Here is a 20,021-nt window from a genome sequence, read left to right on the forward strand (position 1 = left end):
TCTGTATCACTTCCTCTTCCTTCCTTTCTGTATTCGTCTAGCTGACCTGTTTCTCTGCCTGTTTTTCACTCAATATCTACTTCGTTGTTACATTGCTCTATCGGTTTATTTTACCTGGTAACCAGAGGGTGTTTCCTGCTGACAGGGCCCAATTTAGGGCCGTGGTCAGCCAGACGCTCATACACAACATTTCCCACAATACAGTTGGCAGCCTGGGGGACAGAGGAAGAACAACATGAATGCTAACCATGGTTGATAAATTGGCCAAAGTAAAATTTAGAGATGCTCAGATCAGTAAATATCATGGCTCTTGTATCTTTCTTATCAATGATTTTTCTTTTGTTTAGTGGACAAATTATTTCAAACTCACCAAGTTTACCGAAATTGTTCATTGTCACCTAATCTAAGCAATTGGGCAAAGTTGGTGCTATTTAGGCCAGTACTGTTTTTCTTGGTGTACAACACCATATACTACTTATGACAGTTCTTTGTGTTCTTGATAGATACGAGGTTATTATGAGGTATTCTCTCCATTTAACTCTATTTTATAAATTACATCGCAAACAACCATACTTGTTCCTAAATTTCCCCAAATCTTACCTGTTCCTGGTGCTGGTGGACAATGTGGTACTGTTCACCATTCAGCTCGTTCAGTCTTTGTGTCAGCCAACCGCAGCATTCCTCTATATGCCCAGGTGATGAGCTATGGAAACAGGAATTACATGAGACACAACATAAATACATTGTACTCTGTGATATTGTTACATTTATTATCATCATTGTCACACTATTTTCAGAATTCTGATCGTCAATATTATTATCATCATTACGAAGAAGAATCATAGGAATGATGTATTCATGCTTTTGAACTAAAGACTGAAAATACGAGCTTTCAGCCGGTAATATAATTTTACATGAATTACAAGGTCCTGTAGCAGCTAGCCCTTTCGATCCGTTTCAGGAATTCAGTAAGTACCATGTAAGGAAACATGAATGACAAAAAAAGTGGTAATTGCAATTTTCCCACACATTAAGAAACTCCAGGTCCAAGATGGAAATTTATAGCTCTGAGTCTGACCTTCGAGGTACAAAGGTGTGAAGCGCGCAGTCCATGTCCACAGTGCTGCCATACCGACAGTAATGGGGGTCTTGAATGATCTTCAGGCCCTCTTTCCCCTCAATGTTGGCAGGCTTGGTACCTTAAATACAAACAAAATACACACACACACACACAAGAAAAAAAAAACCTAAAGGCATTTAGAGTTAATATGCCCATTAAAAGCAGTCTTCTAGCATCCTCCAATTATACATCTAGGTCTAGTCTGTTTTGACAAATCAGCAGTGTTCTTAAAAAAAAAAAAAACAGCTCAGCCAATGCTTAACTGTTCTGATAGCTTGATCAACAGCTAGCTTAGTTGGGTTAATGTTAGCATTATCTGAGAGAAAATGTCCAGTGGGAGATTATTTAACTATTTTTTAACTGTTTTAACCATTATTAAAAATAGGTTTTTGAACTCTGTAGGTTTCCAAATGTTATGTTACTTTTGATGGGTTTGTGGCCAGTGTTGGTTGTATTGTACTGACCATTCTGGAGCAGGGTTCTGAACCGTTCCACAATGTGGTCCACATTGACCTGGAAGAACTCCCATAATTTGATCTGAGGGTATAGATCCTGCCACAGCACGCTGCGGATGCCCTGATAAACATACAGTCCCAAGAAATATACACAGAGACAGACACATAAACAAAAAGACAAAATATGGAGGTATACATCCAAACTGTTATTAATTTTGTCCAAACTGATGCTTCACTTCAAATTATGGCCTCCCAACATTTGCAGTATTTGGCCAACATATCCATGTTGACAGTGAACAAATGTGTCTATCCAAGTAGGTTCATAAATTGTCTGCACAAATGTCTGATGTTTTTGTGTTATTTTTTCTATTTCAGGGAGTAATTTGGCCTGAACAAAGACAAACTAAAAAAACTTGAGTGCTTACGGTCTGCTTGAGTTAGAGGCTGGTTCTTACATTGAATCACATTAAAGCGAATATTGAAAAATAGAAATGTTGCACTGAATTGAAAGACTAAAAGTCACATGATGATCATTACTTGTGAAGTGAAGCAGTGTATGTAACCAACAGTGTGCATATTTCAGCTGTGTGTCGCAGTATATATAAATGTGTAATTTGTCAAGTCACAATTTTGGATTTCCTTTCTTTGTATTGTCCATTTACAGTCCCTTTGTAGAGTGTGTGCTGATTAACAAACTAACTTTCTTGAATACAAACTTCATGATCCATTTTTGACAATTTCAAATGGCTGAGCCTTGTCCGCATATCATATTGTCAGTTAATCTAGTGGTCAAAATACACTAACTACCTAGCTGTCTATCCAATTAAAAAAACAAACCTGTGTGGACTTACATTCAGATGAGCCTCGTTGGTAATATTAGCAGGTAATCCTTTGGCAGTGTAGCGTCCGTCTGCAATCCGAGTGGTTAAATGAAAAATGGCTCTGTCTAGAACCCAGGCTGGACGCAGGTGGGGAGAGTTCACCAGATTATAACCACATTCCGGATGCTCCTTTATCCACACACTGTTGGACGCTAAAGAGAAAGAGAGCCAGAGAGAGAAAAAGGGAATGAGAGAGAAAATTAAAATAAAGATTGTTCAACCATTTTGACGATTATCTACTTTGTGTGTGACAAGTGTATGCAAAAACAGACTAGTATGCAGAAATCCTTCAGGGAGAACTATGAAAGAAGAAAATGTCCTTACTTAGTCTCTGTGACTGCTAAATCCCAAGGCCTATGCCAACAGGCGCTGGGTACAAGGACTAAGGCTCTTATCGATGGTGATACATGAGAAATTATGGGAAAGTTAAGAGTCTTCAATCAACTTAATTTGCATGTTTTAGATGAGGGGGGTGGCAGGGAAGCTGTAGGAGACATGCTCCAAGCAGAAGGGCAAAGATCCAACAGTGCAACCACTAAGCCACAATGTTTCTTTAAAAAAAAAGTGAGTTTTTTTAAATACTTTTGGAAAACTCCGCTAAATTTAATAAATCAATTTTCATGACTGTTTGAGGACCTCTTTATACCTTTGGAAGTTGGTCAGACTTAGTCAGAAAGCCAGCCATACAGCCGGTAAGTAAAATAGTCTGTCTGGCAGTCAGTCAGTCTATCATTAACTTTTGGAGCAGCTTCAACTAACTATTTGACCTTTTCTAGGGGCGATCAGTGGGGGTGGGAGGCAGAAGAGAAGGGAAAACTAGAAGTGGATGGTGTCATCACAGGAGGGAGGTATTTAAGCAGTAGCCTAGTGACCTTTAATTTTCTTCATCTGAATCACGTTTACTTTTTAAATGGAAATCATCTTGTTTTATGCACTTAAATCCATAGACCCTTATGAATATGGGGCACCATTTGTAAAAAGTTGCACCTACTGTTTCCCTGCTCAGCTTTTGCATATTTAGCATTGCCAAATGTAAAAACAAAGAATGCAATACAATTTTCAACGGTCCCTTTTTTTTAATCATTTAGTGAGAACTTCTTGTAAAAAAAAAAATTCAAGAGTAATGATCTGCATTAAAGCAAAATTATAAGGGTTAGGGTGCTAACCCTACCCACAATCTCTTTGAACCATTTCAATCTGCCAATCATGCCACTGAAAATGCACTCACAAAAGTGGTGAACGACCTTTTGCTTGCTATGAATTCCAATTCCACGTCAGTGCTACTGTTGCTTGAGCTTAGCACAGCTTTCGACACCATTAACCATAATACTTTTGGATCGCATTGAGAATTTCTTAGGTGTTTCAAGTGTGGTTCTGTCTTGCCTTAAGTCTTACTTATCTGCTAATGTTACATCTGATTTCTCTGCAGTGAAATATGGTGTACCCCAGGGCTCAGTTCTTGGTCCTTTGCTATTCTCCCTTTACATCTCTCCTCTTGGCCCTATTATATGGAGCTATGGAATACACTTCCACGGCTATGCTGATGATACTCAGCTGTATGTACCTGTCAAGTCAGACAATCATTCTCATATGAGAAATCTAGAGGCATGCTTATCTGGGGTGAAAAATTGGATGTCATCTAACTGCTTACTAAATAATTCTGAAAAATCTGAGATACTGGTTATCTGCCCAGCAAGACAAAGTCACCTTTATGACCAAGAAACGGTATCTCTTGACAACTGTGTGATCTCCCAAAATTCAATGACCAAAAATCTTGGTGTTATTTTTGATCAATCGCTATATTTTGAATTCACATTAGAGAAATCCCTAAGACCTCCTTTTTCCACCTACGAAACACTGCCAAAATCCTGTCTTTTCTGTCCATGGCTGATGCTGAGATCCTGATCCATGCTTTTGTTTCATCCAGATGAGATGACTGCAGTGTCCTTTTATCCGGTCTGCCACATGCTAGCACTAAAAATCTTCAAATGGTTCAAAATGCTACTGCTAGAATATTAACTAAAACAAAAAAGGTTGACCATATCACACCAGAGTTATTATAGTTTTGTACTTTTCACAAGTTTTCATTTTTACTTCGCTTTTAGTTTTTGTTTTCAATTGAGTTTAGTTTCAGTTAGTTTCCAGGGTGAGTTTGCTCATTTCATTTTAGTTTTTATCATTTAAAAATGTTTCGCTTTAGTTTAGATTCTATTAGTTTCATTATTAGTTTTATTTTATTTTTATTATAATATGGGGGCTATTTGTTAGGGGTAAGATTCAAGAAGTTCAGAGTAAGTATTACCTGTGTGTACCCGGACCTGGGGCAACAGAACCTTCTCCATAGCTGCCCCCTCCCTCTGGAACTCCCTCCCCAAACACATCAGTGACTGCACTGATCTTTCCATGTTCAAATCATGAATCAAAACTCACCTTTTTTAGAATTGCTTTTAATGTATGATTATTGTTGTGTGTGACATGTTTTGGTGTGCTGCTTTTATGTTTATTTTAACTTATGTAAAGCATCTTTGTGTACCTTGAAAAGCATGCTATACATAAAATGTATCATTATTATTATTATTATTACAATACAAATGCAATACTTGGTAAATACAACTGACTCAGTGTGGAGTTGCCAGCCGCTTCTTTTCCCCTGACAGTGAGGAGTTTCTTCAGGGGGATGTAGTGTGTGGGAAGATCATGCTATTCCCCCCAGTTCCCCCTCCCCCCTGAACAGACGCCCCAACCAACCAGAGGAGGCGCTAGTGCAGCGACCAGGACACATACCCACATCTGGCTTCCCACCCGCAGACACGGCCAATTGTGTCTGCAGGGACGCCTGACCAAGCTGGAGATAACACGGGGATTCAAACCGTCGATCCATGTGTTGTATAGGCAATGGAATAGACCGCTACACTACCTGGATGCCCTAAAGACATTTTCTGTATATTTTCATTTTATTTTGATTTGATTTGTAAGTACACAATATTGTTTCAATTAATTTTCTTTTTTTTCTAAAGTCTAGTTTGTATTTTTTATTTCAGTTAACTAAAATGTTTTATCACACCTAGTTTTAGTTTTTAGTTAACTAATATAATCTTGTTTCACACCAATTCTAACCTCTCTTCACTGGTTCCCCATTCATGCTGTATCTGACTTCAAGGTGCTACTGTTAACCCTATAAGATACTTCATGGGCTTGCCCCTCATATTTGTGAGATCTTATATAGCATTATGTACCTTCTCGTGCCCTCTGTTCTCAAAGTGCAGGCCTCCTCTCTGGCCCCAGAGGTAAAAAGGTCTGCAGAGCCTTCTCTTACCACACCTCCTTTCTTTGTCACCATCAGAGAATCTGACTCTGTAAGACTCTTTCACATCAAAACTGAAAACCCATCTGTTCTCATTAGATTTCAATGAGTTGTACATATTTCTTTGGTAGTTTGACTTCCTTCTGAGCTTTATTACAACTATCCTCTTTTGGGAGGGTCTCAGTCTCAGTGTATTTATAACTGTAGGTCTTAGCAGTAATCTCTTGGTTTTGCAAGAGACAATTTTTCTTCCTTTATGGACTGTCTGATAACCATGGATCATCTCGGCCCGAAAACAGATCCTTCCTCTGTTGCACTCCCTGAGGGTTTTTTCCTATTTTTTCTCCCTGTTAAAGGTTTTTTTTTAGGGAGTTGTTCCTTATCCGATGCGAGGGTCTAAGAACAGGATATTGTGGTGCTGTAAGGCCCCTTGAGGCAAATTTGTAATTTGTGATATTGGGCTATACAAATAAAATTGACTTGAAATGACTTTGTCCTGTAGACGAGAATGTTCCTAAACTTTCTGAGTGCATTGCACTGTCCTAACCTTCTGTTTTTATCTCTGAGCACGTGTGAACCCATGTTGTGTTCCTGCCCCCCCCATCTCTCTTTTTTTCTTTATCCCTCTATCTCTCTCCTTCTCGCTTTCCAGGACAACTTTTCTTCCTTTATGGACTGTCTGATTACTATGGCTCATCTCTCTCCCTCTTTCAACTGCCTGATGACTTCGGAGCCTGTTTGTGATGCGTCCTGTTCTCCCCTGGTCACACTGTTATCGTTATGCTATCGTTTGCGCTGTTCTCGTATAAATTGCTTATACAATATTTGTTTTAGCTGTGACAACTTCAGCATAACTCTCATCTTCTTTCTCTCTCTGTGTCAAAGTGTGTTGTGTCGCCTGTTGTGTGGATGTGAAGTCTATTCTCTCTGCAGGGCCCCACTGAGTAGAGCTGGGTTTGTGGCGCAGGGTCCCGCCGACTCTCGACTGCATCTGTGGGGCTCCTGACATCGTCTTGGATGGACAGAGATTCACTACATTTACCTTGCACCATATTTACCCAGCACATTTAAATTTGCTAAATTTTATGCATTAACGATATGTATTCTACATTACCTTGCTCTGTGTATTTGTGTATTTTGTGCATTTGACACCTATTGCACGTCTGTCCATCCCGGAAGAGGGATCCCTCCTCTGTTACTCTTCCTGAGGTTTCTCCCATATTTTTTTCCTGATAATGTTTTCTTGTAGTGTTTTCCCCCATTCAGGTTTAGGGTGTTGTATGTTGTATACTGTTGTATATTGTAATGATTGTAAAGCCCTTTGGGGCTACCTTGTGAATTTGGGCTATAAAAATAAACTTGGCTTGACTTGAACATGTGGTGAATTTCCAGTTCATTCTTGTATGGCTTCCTCTCTGTTGTTCCTCTTGAGGGCCAGTGGCACCGGTCCATAGCATGCTGCCAGGAGAGCTGACCTCCCTGTTCATTCAACACAGCACTGAGTGCAGAGCCGTGGCAACGCGCTCCTTTAACAGGCAGCTCAGACACGACATACTTCACAGTGGGTTTGGTGATTCTGTGTACCACGTCTCTTTAATCACGTCATAGCCTGACCAGAGCTGTGTTGTACAAATAAAAGAGTCCCGCACAGCCTCACTCATTTAAACAAACACAAGCGAGCAGGAACATAGCCATGCTTTGCAATGACAGCCACGAGGTTTTAAGAGAGAAATAAATCTCAGACCAGTCTAACAATCTGTCTGATTAATGAAGACTGCGGCTGGTAAATCACTGTGGATATACAACATGCACAGCATTCAATTCTGTATGATATGGCGTATTAGGGTATTAATTTTCCATGTGGTTTTACTTTACATAAACTAATGACAAATACTTACTGTTTACACAACAAGTAATAAGGCCACTGAACTGAATGAAAAGGGTGCTGAACTACTGACCCTGATATATCGCAATCACCTCTGGTTACTGATAAGCCTGTTCTGCACTTTGATCTTTAACCAATCACAGGCTGGGGTCCACTAACTTTACACCCAACTCATCCACAATGTAAATCAGGAAACAGAAAGATGTACATATTCTGTAAAATGTTCCTGTGCAGAGCTGAATGATTTTTACAGTAAGCCCAAACTTTTCTTTCTTTTTTTTTTTGTGTACCCCCCCCCCCTTTTTCTCCCCAACTGTACCAGTCCAATTACCCCACTCTTCCGAGCCGTCCCGGTGGCTGCTCCACCCCCTCTGCCGATCTGGGGAGGGCTGCAGACTACCACATGCCTCCTCCAATACATGTGGAGTTGCCAGCTGCTTCTTTTCACCTGACAGTGAGGAGTTTTTCCAGGGGGACGTAGTGTGTGGGAGGATCACGCTATTCCCCCCAGTTCCCCCTCCCCCCTGAACAGGTGCCCCAACCGACCAGAAGAGGCGCTAGTGCAGTGACAGGGACACATACCCACAACCGGCTTCCCACCCGCAGACACGGCCAATTGTGTCTGTAGGGACGCCCAACCAAGCTGGAGGTAACAAGGGGATTCTAACCGGCGATCCCCATGTTGGTAGGCAACGGAATAGACTGCTATGCTACCCGGACAGCCCCAGCCCAAACTTTTCTGATGCACTGTTTCACCAATGAGCTCATGGAGAGATGTTGCAATGGACCTTCAACCACACACACACACACATACACATGAACGCACGCACGCACGCACACACACACACACACACCCTTACCAGTATGATTGTACACTACGTCGGTAATACACAACATGTTCCACTCTTTCCTCAGCTTCTCCACCAGCGCCCCAACATCAGTCCAACCGGACTTCCGTCCCTTTGCACTGAACTCAGGGTTAAAGCTCAGCTGATCAGCCAATGAGTAGCATGATCTGGACTCTCCCAATGTCTGCAGTGGGGTGAGGTGGACCATGTTGTACCCTGAAAAAGGAAAAAAGGAAAACAAAAACAAACGGAGAGAAAGTCAAATACATACAAGTACAAAAAAGATGCATGTGCACCTATCCATGAAGAGTTTCAGATATCTCCAAAGCCATCTCAGCGTATTTCTCACTAAACATTCTGCCCAATGTGTACTCACATCCATTGATATAGCAGCACCAAACGTTACAAAATCAAATAGTGCTAAATCAAAAAAGTGTAGGTCACACAATGCATCTCTTTTCATTTCATTATAAACATACCAGTAACCCTAAGATGTGGATATTAAGCATGTTTACTTGCTCACCGTTTCAAAGTAATTATGAGAGTCATAGCACTGATGGTGTAAATAGTGTTTTGTACATTTCAGCACAAAGCCAACTACCTCTGTCCATCTGCCTCTTTTATATGCACACACACACACACACACACACACACACACACACACACACACACACACACACACACACACACACACACACACACACACACACACACACATACCAGACTCTTTGGAGACTCTCAGTCTGTCTGACCATTCATCCAGACGTCCCAGACATTTGGAGAGGTAAGTCTGGATGGTGATACAGTCTAATGGGACGACATGGTTGTCTGCTCCCACACGTAGGACAGGGTCAACAACAATATAACCACCTCCCGAACGCTTTGTGTCTCTGGAAAGAAAAGGGTTCATTGGTTACAAATATATTCTCTACTGTATGTATAGCATATTTACTATATATAGTCATCTTTATTATATTCAACAGATCAGTAAAAAGTATAAATATAGGACAACAATTTAACTTTGATACCGATTTAATTAAATTATGCATCCACAAATGACTCAAACTGTATGCTTATTAAAGAGATGTAAAATGGCCATGGCAAAAAAAAAAGAGAAAAAGAAAAAAAAGGGGTTGCAGATAGGAGCTGTGGCATGTTGTGAAAGGAAATATGGGAAATGGAATTCATGTCCAAAATAGAACTTGCAGGAGTGGGCCCCATTCACTGTGTCATTATGTAAATGGTTATGCTCCTTATGCATTAAAGAGTGAGGCAACAGTTAGATTTTCTTTTTTTTAATTCATAAAATCATATCCCAAGGATCACTGGTAGGAGCTCAATATGATCTTTTACTTTCATGCCACTGCATAATTTCAAAACCAAATTAATGTTAATATCCAAACAAATAGTGGTATGACCAAGTTAACTATAGTTAGTATCGTGCTAATATTACCAATGACAGTAAGCACATAATGCTGATCAGACCCAGCTATCTCCTGGTCTTGGCAATAGAAGGCCATATTGTACATAAAATTTTGTACTAAGTGCTTGAACACTGTAACTGCATTACCCATGTCCGAAGTAGAACTGATAAGACCCGGCTACCTTAAGGTCCAGGTAGCAGTACTTATCAGAGTCATCCTCTCTTCCAGCCGGGTTGTTCCACTGCAGAACCTGGAAGTTGCTGCGCTCAAACCGAGCTCCCTCAGCTGGGTAGTTGGTGAGCACTGTAACATTCTTGCCCTGGAGACTAGGACCCAGGCGGAACTGAAGCTCAAATCCTGGACGGAAACAGAAATTTCAAAAATAGTTTATTGATGTCCGCATGATAAACAGTATTTAATATCTAAGATTAATTAAAAATGGCTGTACCAATCACCTTTAATAGATTCCAATAATTTATAAAGGGTCATTCATCTTAAAAGGGCCGTTTCAGAAAGCTATGACTAAGCAAAGTGTTTCAGATTACCCTCACTTCAACCCTTTGGCTCTATGTCCTCATAAGTCAAGTAATACACACACACACACACACACACACACACACACACACACACACACACACACACACACACACACACACACACACACACACACACACACACACACACACACACACACACACACAAATGGCGGATTTATTATCAAACTTATGTAACAGTGGACCTGCCATCCACCCTGTCAGCTTTAATCAGTCGGCCATCAGAAAATACTTCTAGTGGTTCTCCAGAATTGTGGACCATGAAGAACTAGACTATATATAGACTAAGTTTAATACCCTGCCTACAAAATCCCTATCAGGTTCAGAGTGCTGCAAATGTCAAATGGCACATCTCTCCCTCTCGATGTTTCTGCCTCTCTCTCTCTCCCTCTCTTATGAAAACAGTTACAAAATTAACGTTCTGAACCAATCATATGCTTATTTGTGATTGCTCACAGAGCAATTACAATTAATTTTTTACTTCTACTCCATGTACGTTCATCATTTAACTGTATTACATTAGAAGTATATTTGCAGTTTAAAAGAGTTTTATAAGAGTAATTGGGCAGAAGATACAAATAAAAAAAAGGTTGTGCATTTTAGTTTTTCCTACTCTGAACTCCTGCATGTGAACGCACGAGACTCTGAATAGTTAACATGCTTAGTATTGTATTTGTATGATAATACAATTACCCAAACAGACCCACATACGATGGGTATGTATTATTACAATGATAATAGTATCATCGTAAAAGGTGCTTTTGCAAAGTATTAATTCATTGAATTGAAACCAAAGCATCCATTCCTAAAAAATTGTTATGAATGAGTGGTCTTTTATTTTAGCCTTCTTCTTCTTGGTAACTAAATCCAAATTAATGGGTTTTGACTCAGGCGTCAAAGCAATAAAGACAAATTGTTCATTGGACATGGATAGGAGTTGCCATGTCCATTGTGTGCAACGAATGGGTAAGACAGACTAGACGTGACAAAGATAATGAGTTACGTAACTAAAATGGAAGGAATTTCTGTCGGCCTGTATCTATGTCTGTCTGTCCTTCAATTTTCTCGACAACCGTTCATCTGATCAGCTTCACACTTGGTGGGTGTATTGCTGAGGATCCAAGGAGGTGTATTGTTGAGTGTGAATTTATTTTGGATGAGTGGTTGTCAAGAAAATTGAAGGACAGTCATATATACATACATACAGACAGACAGACACGTTCTACCAATGGCAACCAGACGAACAGCGCCACTATGCCATTCCACCCCATATTGTGGTCAGAGGGGGGATTACACCCAAACGTGCAATGCGATAAACCGACAAACCAGGCTGTCTCTAAATGCATGACAATTTAAAGTACTGTATGCATTTATATCATAGTAAGTGAACTGGATGGTACAAACAGAGTCTCTAGTCAATCTATTATATTGTACATCTAGACAAACCGATAAATAAAACACAGTAGACAGTGTTGTGTGTGTGGTTGGTTAAAAGTGAGTATTACCTTGGTCTAGTCTGAACAGAGTTCTTTCCAGATTCTCCTTATCATTGAGGAGAAGGACTCTTATCTGCCTCATGTGTTGGGGCAACATCTTAAAAATTCTCCTGAAAACTCACATACACACACGATATTGCACAACAACACACAAGTACCTCCTGTGGGTAAGGTGGCGAGAGAGAGAGAGAGAGAGAGAGAGAGAGAGAGAGAGAGAGAGAGAGAGAGAGAGAGAGAGAGAGAGAGAGAGAGAGAGAGAGATTACTCAGTTTTAGTCTTTAATACTGAGGAAACACTTGTACAGAAAAAAAAAACCTGACTAGTTTTGTGAGTAATGGTGTAATCCAAAGAAGTGTGTTCTCTCCACACTGGCTTCTTTTCAGATTACTAACTCGATAGTCATCAGAATTTCATTCACCCAACCAACCATCTGCTGTTTCACCTAGACAAAATGAAGACTATTGGGAAATATTCCTGTGAGCCAATCTAAGGTCTTGGCTCACAGTTTGGGGAACCATTGCTGATTTCTTCACATTTAGCCAATGTTCCTGTGTCACAGCCAATGAAAGCTCAGAGTCTGGTGGCCCTGTGCTCAGCCACCGGAATCATCAACGTTATAGTCAAGAGACATTGAAGAGTGTTTAGAGGGTTCACGTTAACCTTATTAACAGGAACATTTTCATATTCACCCACGTCACTTGAGCAAAAAAAGTGACGTTACACCAGTTGACTTGTCTGTGAATGTTCTCATTCATCCAGGTCATGGTTATCCAAAGGAGTTGAATCAAGTGCAACTGGACTTGGTATATATCCGTGAAGACGTTTCGCCTCTCATACAAGAGGCTTCCTCAGTTCGTGCCTTTCTGACTAGACCAAGCTAGTCTGACTGGCTGGTGATGAGACTCAGAATTTATCCTCTTGGAGTCATTGTCAGAGCTATAGATGTCCATGGCTCTTTGTGTCCCGATGTTTACCAACGCCCGTCGCTAACAGAGCCATAGATATGAGTGGCTCTTTTGTGCCTCTCTGACTAGCTTGGTCTAGTCAGAAAGGCACAAACTGAGGAAACCTCTTGGATGAGAGGCGAAGCGTCTTCACGGATATATACCAAGTCCAGTTGCACTTGATTCAACTCCTTTGGATAACCAGTTGACTTGCCTTCCTGACATGCGTGTTTTTTGTTTTTCCACAGCTGTCACCTTAACGTCTTTTCAGAAATATTTTCAGAGCTAACAGAATATGATATATCAGATACAACATGTTATGAAAGGAATTACAGGTTGCCAGTTGAATCTAGAAGACAGTTGTGGTTCCTTTAACATTTTAACATTTTGAATGCTCGTCGGTTGTGGTAGATGCAAAAGTGGCAGATTACATGAAGATTTTCAAGCACTGAGACAAGTACCTGCAAATCTGGCATGTACTTCAATTTGAGGAATTTTGTTACAATATTTTGTGTGCTCATATTTTAGTATCAATCAAATGGACAATATCTGCAGCAAAAGGCTGATTTGGTCTATTCTTTAGGCAGTTGGTGGGTGAGATGAAGCAATCTGTTCCTTCTCAAATAAACCACAGGGCTGGTGTTCAAGTTAGGCGAAACAAAGGTGCATGACGCCACATTTTCCAGCAGAGATTTCATTAAATTGGTTCTCATGCAACACAAACTCACTTACAGTATTGACAGCAAGGTGTTGAGCAACTTTAATATTTGTCATGCATGTGTTATGTCTGAGTAACTTTTAAATGAGGCAAGTTTGAGTACTACAGATGATATTTCTTACAATTACAAAACAATCAAACAGATTAGTAAATTAGAGTTAGTCTTAAAACCACAGAGGGTAGTAACTATGAACATAGGATTACATGATAACAAATATAAAAGGGGTTACATATTGTGTAATCTTCAGAGTGAAATGAGAGTACTCTAAGTATTTCAAGGTTTAAAAAAAGGTAAAATTTCCATTTACGTCACCCCCCCCATTTTTTCTCCCCAATTGTATCCGGCAAATTACCCCACTCTTCCGAGCTGTCCCGGTCGCTGCTCCACCCCCTCTGCCGATCCAGGGAGGGCTGCAGGCTACCACATGCCTCCTCCGATATGCGTGGAGTCGCCAGCTGCTTCTTTTCACCTGACATTGAGGAGTTTCGCCAGGGGGACATAGTGGGTGGGAGGTTCACGCTATTCCCTCCAGTTCCCCCTCCCCCGAACAGGCACCCCGACTGACCAGAGGAGGCGCTAGCACAACGGCCAGGACACATACCCACATCCGGCTTCTCACCTGCAGACACGGCCAATTGTGTCTGCCGGAGGTAACACAGGGTTTCGAACTGGCGATCCCCATGTTGGTAGGTAATGGAATAGACCGCTACGCTAGCCGGATGCCCCCCCCCCCATTTACGTCATTTACTGAGATATTTACATCTACTTTTGGATATCTGAACTTCGTAGCCTACTATGAGATAAAGGTTCAGTAGGGCTACTCCTCAGTGACTTGACACTCAACTTTATAATCTGATAACGGTTGAAATAGACACATAAATATCAGAAATTCAAAATAAGCCAATATTAGTCATTTGTCCAGGATCTCATAGGCTTATAGAGCCAAACCTGGCTCTCCGTGTGGACATATTCATTTGGGCATTGTGTAACCAAATGAGCTCGTCAGCAGTTTTTTGGTTTTTTTTCTCCTCGATTGTACTTGGCCAATTACCCCACTCTTCCAAGCCATCCCAGTCGCTGCTCCACCCCCTCTGCTGATCTGGGGAGGGCTGCAGATGACCACTTGCCTCCTCTGATACATGTGGAGTCGCCAGCCACTTTTTCTCCCTGTTAAAGGGTTTTATTTTTTGTGGGTTTTTTTAGGGAGTTGTTCCTTATCCGATGCGAGGGTCTAAGGACAGGATGTTATGTTGCTGTAAAGCCCCTTGAGGCAAATTTGTAATTTGTGATATCCATCCATCCATTATCTGAACCACTTATCCTGCTCTCAGGGTCGCGGGGATGCTGGAGCTTATTCCAGCAGTCATTGGGCGGCAAGCGGGAAGATACTCTGGACAGGCCGTCAGACGGCCCACCCACACCCACACCCACACCCACACCCACACACGCACACCTAGGGACAATTTAGTATGGCTGATTCACCTGACTTACATGTCTTTGGATTGTGGGAGGAAACCGCAGCCCCCGGAGGAAACCCACGCAGACACGGGGAGAACATGTAAACTCCACACACAGGATGACCCGGGATGACCCACCAAGGTTGGACTACCCGGGGCTCGAACCCAGGACCTTCTTGCTATGAGGCGACTGTGCTAACCACTGCACCACCGTACTGCACTAATTTGTGATATTGGGCTACACAAATAAAATTGACTTGACTTGACTTGACAGTGAGGAGCTTCGCCAGGGGGGGCATAGCGTGTAGGAGGATCACGCAATTCCCCCCAATTCCTGCACCCCCAGACAGGCGCCCCGACCGACCAGAGGAGGCGCTAGTGCAGCGACCAGGACACATACCCACATCCGACTTCTCACCCGCAGACACAGCCGATAACCCCGCCGTAACCCTAACTTTAACCAACCCAACCAACGAAGGCAACGAGTACTGGCCGATCTGGCCAATACTAGCGCTTGACTGCTACGTGGGGCGTGTCTTGGCTAGAAGTGCGGTGGGATTCATAATAACGCGACGTCCGACCAAGCCGGAAGTAACGCCTCGCCAGTTGTTTTAAGGACCGAACCGATGTTTTTGCCCATTTACCAAAATCAAGTATAATGGGCAATATCATCGACCATTTTCCAAAACATGCCGCAGATCGTATGATTCTCAAATAAAAAAAAATCTATTTCTTTTAATTCAAGCGTTAAAAATGAACACACCCTAACATAATCTTCCCTGGCAAAAATCCGTGTTACAGTAAGCGGGTTTCCATTAACCTACTTAATGCGCAATTTGAAATTGCGAACAAAACATTGAATAATGGAAACACGAGGATTTCGGGAAAAGCTCTCAAATATTGCAAAAAGTTTATACGGTAGCATTCGACAAAGCAATATTTCGGGAAACTGAAATGGAAAAAATGTTTCGTATTTAAGTCACATGACATGACAGTAAAAAAACATGGCGCGTTTCCTCTGGCCGGATGAAGAAACTGAACTTTTCTTAAAGTTGGCTCGAGATTATTTTTTGAATTCTGAAAATATTCTTAAGTTTGTCGTCCGCGGTGGCGTAGCGGTCTAGGCATCGGCTTGGTGGCGATGCAGTTGCCCACTGGGGACTGGGGTTCGCGCCCCGGTCTCGTCAGATCCGACTATGGCCGGACTCGAGGAAGCAGCAATCATTGGCAACGCTGTCTTCGGGAGGGGGGCGGAGTCGGCTGGTGTTCGTCATTTGAATGCGTCTCTGTGTGTGTCGGAAAAACAGTGGTTCGGCTTGGATTCGCCTTGCAACGAAAGTGGGGAGGCGCTTTCCTTCGAGACTGCCGGCCGGAGAGATGCAGTTGGCGAACGCATGCAATACGAGGGTGGGTGTTTGAATTAAAATAGGGATCAATTGGCCACTAAATTGGGAGAAAAAAGGGAAAAATCAGAAAGAAATTTATAAAAAATATTCTTAAGTTTTGGATCCACAGGACCTGTGTAAAGTCATTGCGGACAATGGCCTCCCATAAATCCCTGATATGTGGCTGTTGTGGCGGATGCAATCACCATGGCAACAACCTTCTGTGATTTTCTTACCTGGATTATTGAGCATGCATAAAGACACCATGGCAACACTTATCAGGTGGAGATCCGTCGCCATGTTACATTGGAATGACTATCGCTAAAGGAGAAAACCCAGCTTTAATCGCATAACATAATTCACACAAGACCATTCGCAATTGTTTTGTCGATGCTTTTTTAATCGCCTATCTTTTGCCCAGAACTGCAATGGAAACCCGCCTAATGAAGAAGTCACTGACGTTTGAATATAATTTGTAAAACAATTTTTATAGGATTATTTTCTCACATTAATCCGAACTTTCAACCAAATAATCCAGTTATTTTAATCTAACTTTGACAAAAAGAAAAGCCGACCAGATAAATATTAATTGCGATTGTTTACGCATCGCAACCAAGTTACAAGTCTGCAAGTTCATGTTCACACTATACTGAAATTAATGGAAAGGGCTGTATGTGTGTCGGCGGGGGGGGGGAGCTTTCAGACAAATCTAAATAAAATGCAATGGCCTGCTTTGGAAAACAATGTGTCATCGATTTGTAAAATATGAACTCATAGATGTAAAAAAACAAAAACAAAAACAAAAAAACACCGGAGTTGTCCTTTAACTCCTGCAGAGCCGCGAACCCTCCCACTGAGTTTGCGCAGACCCGAAAGTCTGACGACAACTCACGTCGGGACAAGGTCAAGAATCCAGCAGTTAATGTCACACAATCTATTTATAAAACTCTACCGACCGCAGTTCAGGTTCGTTTGGTGCGCCGGGTCAACTAAATGACATAAAGATGATGGACAGGATAGATGTATGGTGATTAACATCGCACGCTCTTTATTCAACCACTGACGCAGAAACTATCGCGTTATCTTCGCGTTTGAACAGGCCATCTAGCAGAAAACGTATGAATCGCAATGTCACACATGAAGACGTTGGCGATTTGTATGCATAACTATAACACTTAATCGTGTGGGTGTGTATGTAACCTGATGAACTGTCCGCCTTAGACTGACTATATTTGTTCCGATGCATGCTCGTAGAAGCAGGTCTTAGCAACAACGCAGCTACACCATGATGTGTCAGAATGAACGAAATATGAATTTGAATCACCTGTCTGTCGTTGTCTTCGGTCCGTCCAAGCAACAGGAGGTAAATAGTTCGTTAAAGTAGTCCAGCTCTGTTTTTCCTGGATGGAAGGATGGGTAGACCGGACCGAGGGGGCGTGGTACGCAGCACGCAACTTCACTACCGTACTGAGTGTACTAACCGTGCAACGGAATAAATAGTGTGTTTATTCGTACGGTGATGGAACAGTGGAAAAAATAAAGTTTATTTAAAACAGAAGATTTCATGAAGGATCTCAAGACATCATGGACGTGTCTCATAATGGCTTCTGAACTAACAATTTTAGATAACTGAACTCCACTGCGTTATTTAAATTGCGTAACTTCTACAAACACCCTACCGTCACATGCACATGCAGACATGCAGGCCAGGCACACATGTTTCCTCACACACGCGCGCGCGCACACACACACACGCACACGCACGTTTGGTGAGCACAGAGAAGTTACATAAGCTGGGACCGCAGTGCAGCATGCAGCCAGCCAGACACTCGTGAAGGCCACGGAAGAACCAAGCCTGTTTACAGCGCTTGTTGTCTACGTACATTGTCTGTAACGCTTGGTTTTCGAATCAGTTACATTCAATTGTATGAATAAAAGTATCCCGATTAAGTCATCTAAAATGTAATCGTAATTTATAATACGAAAGAGTTACTTCTGTATTTTTGTTATCCAAACTGATAACATCTTACAGACAGGTGATCTGAAATTACGGAAAATACTGTTGGGAAGCCATCTCACTTTAAACTCTCTGGCTATGTTAGGAGAGGATTTGATGAAAAAAAAGACAGACAGATTACTATTATTATTGTTATTATTGTTATTATTATTATTGTTGTTGTTGATGCTGTTGTTGTTTCTGCTATCATCATCATCATTATCATCATCATCATTGATATTATTAGCAGCAGAAGCTACAGGGTGGCTTGGTATTATTTCTATCACTGTAGGTTCATACTGAGCAAAACTCTTAATCTGACCCTTGTTTTACTGTATTTAGCCCACCCCCCGTCTCTCTCCGGTGCTAGCACTTCTATTATCCCACTGAAAAATGTTGTCCTATATATAATTCCTTCGCCATTCCTCTTTCTATAAATTACCTCTGAATTGATCTGTCCTTGCACTGTCACTACTTGCTCTTATTTCTCCTTTCCATCCTCTATCTTCTGCTCATTTGCCTCAAGTGGACCGCTTCTCATTTCTGGTTCTGCTGGCATCACATTTTTTTCTACCTTCTCCTCTTTTGATCTTCTCTGTCACCTTTTGTCTCCTCTGTTGGGTAGAGCCACAAGTGACCTTACTGGTCAGAGAGGTATGCCTGCATCTTCTTAATAACTCTGTCTATATCTTCCTCAGCAGGTGCTGCATGGACATGGAGCCTGGAACACAGACTCAAAGGCCGGGGGGGGGGGGGGGTTCTCTGAGCTGTGGTGTGTGTGTGTGTGTGTTTGTGTGTGTGTGTGTGTGTGTGTGTTCATGTTTAGTTGTATCCATAACCACTCATATATCAGAACTAGCTTTACCCCTCCCAGCTGAACCACAAGATTGTTTCAAGAGTATGAGATAAGGAGATTAGAATTGTTCCAAAAATATGAACTGCAAAAACAAAACAAAAACAAAAAACAAATTGCACCTCCTTTTCTTCTCATTTATTCTTAGTTGAGGTATGCTCTATGAATTTCGTCCCAAAACACACTAGCTCTTCATTTGCTTTTATTGTCCATTTCCACAGTGCCAATTGCTTTATAATGCATAAATATGAGTTTGAACACCACTGAATGCTCGCCACTTGTTTTTCCTGTTCAGTAATGCTTTACATTTTCTACCCACCAGAAAAAGTAATACTTAAATGCACACATTCTTCATTTATCTATCTATCTAGTCATTCATTCATTCTTTCTACTTTCTGTGTCATTCTCTTGGCCACCGGTTTAATTTGGTTTATCACTGCTCTTTCTCAGTTTCGCCAGCTGGTGGAAGTAGTGGGCTAGAATGAGTTGGGTTAATGGCAAACCAAGAGCCTCCAATGAGTAATAGTTATTTATGTAATAATAGGGGTGGTAATAATGATGGAGAGTGTTGAGTTGCACTACATCATATTGGCATTAATTACAGTGATCAACATATCGATCAAGTTGTAGATAGAGGAATTAATATCTTTAACTCCAAGCAGCTCATACATGTCAAGAGACATGCCTGTTTTCAGACCTT

The 20,021-nt window shown here is 41.5% G+C and overlaps 1 protein-coding gene across 2 annotated transcripts in view; it reads right to left on the bottom strand.

Moving 5' to 3' along the window:
• LOC130123733 (glycogen debranching enzyme-like) overlaps positions 1-17,888 on the bottom strand; it is a 37,614-nt gene extending 19,726 nt beyond the window's left edge. For both annotated transcript variants that reach the window (XM_056293013.1, XM_056293014.1), the window contains exons 1-10: positions 17,797-17,888; positions 11,977-12,128; positions 10,064-10,274; positions 9,214-9,383; positions 8,506-8,709; positions 2,427-2,608; positions 1,585-1,696; positions 1,079-1,199; positions 601-703; positions 115-212 (exon numbers count right to left, since the gene is read on the bottom strand). In XM_056293013.1, the coding sequence (XP_056148988.1) occupies positions 115-212; positions 601-703; positions 1,079-1,199; positions 1,585-1,696; positions 2,427-2,608; positions 8,506-8,709; positions 9,214-9,383; positions 10,064-10,274; positions 11,977-12,064 (1,289 nt within the window). In that variant the 5' untranslated portion in view covers positions 12,065-12,128; positions 17,797-17,888. The remainder of the gene's footprint in view (positions 1-114; positions 213-600; positions 704-1,078; positions 1,200-1,584; positions 1,697-2,426; positions 2,609-8,505; positions 8,710-9,213; positions 9,384-10,063; positions 10,275-11,976; positions 12,129-17,796) is intronic.
• Positions 17,889-20,021: the final 2,133 nt, after the last annotated feature.

The sequence above is a fragment of the Lampris incognitus genome, chromosome 14 (genome assembly GCF_029633865.1).
Source record: "Lampris incognitus isolate fLamInc1 chromosome 14, fLamInc1.hap2, whole genome shotgun sequence".
Classification (NCBI taxonomy): Eukaryota; Metazoa; Chordata; class Actinopteri; order Lampriformes; family Lampridae; genus Lampris; species Lampris incognitus.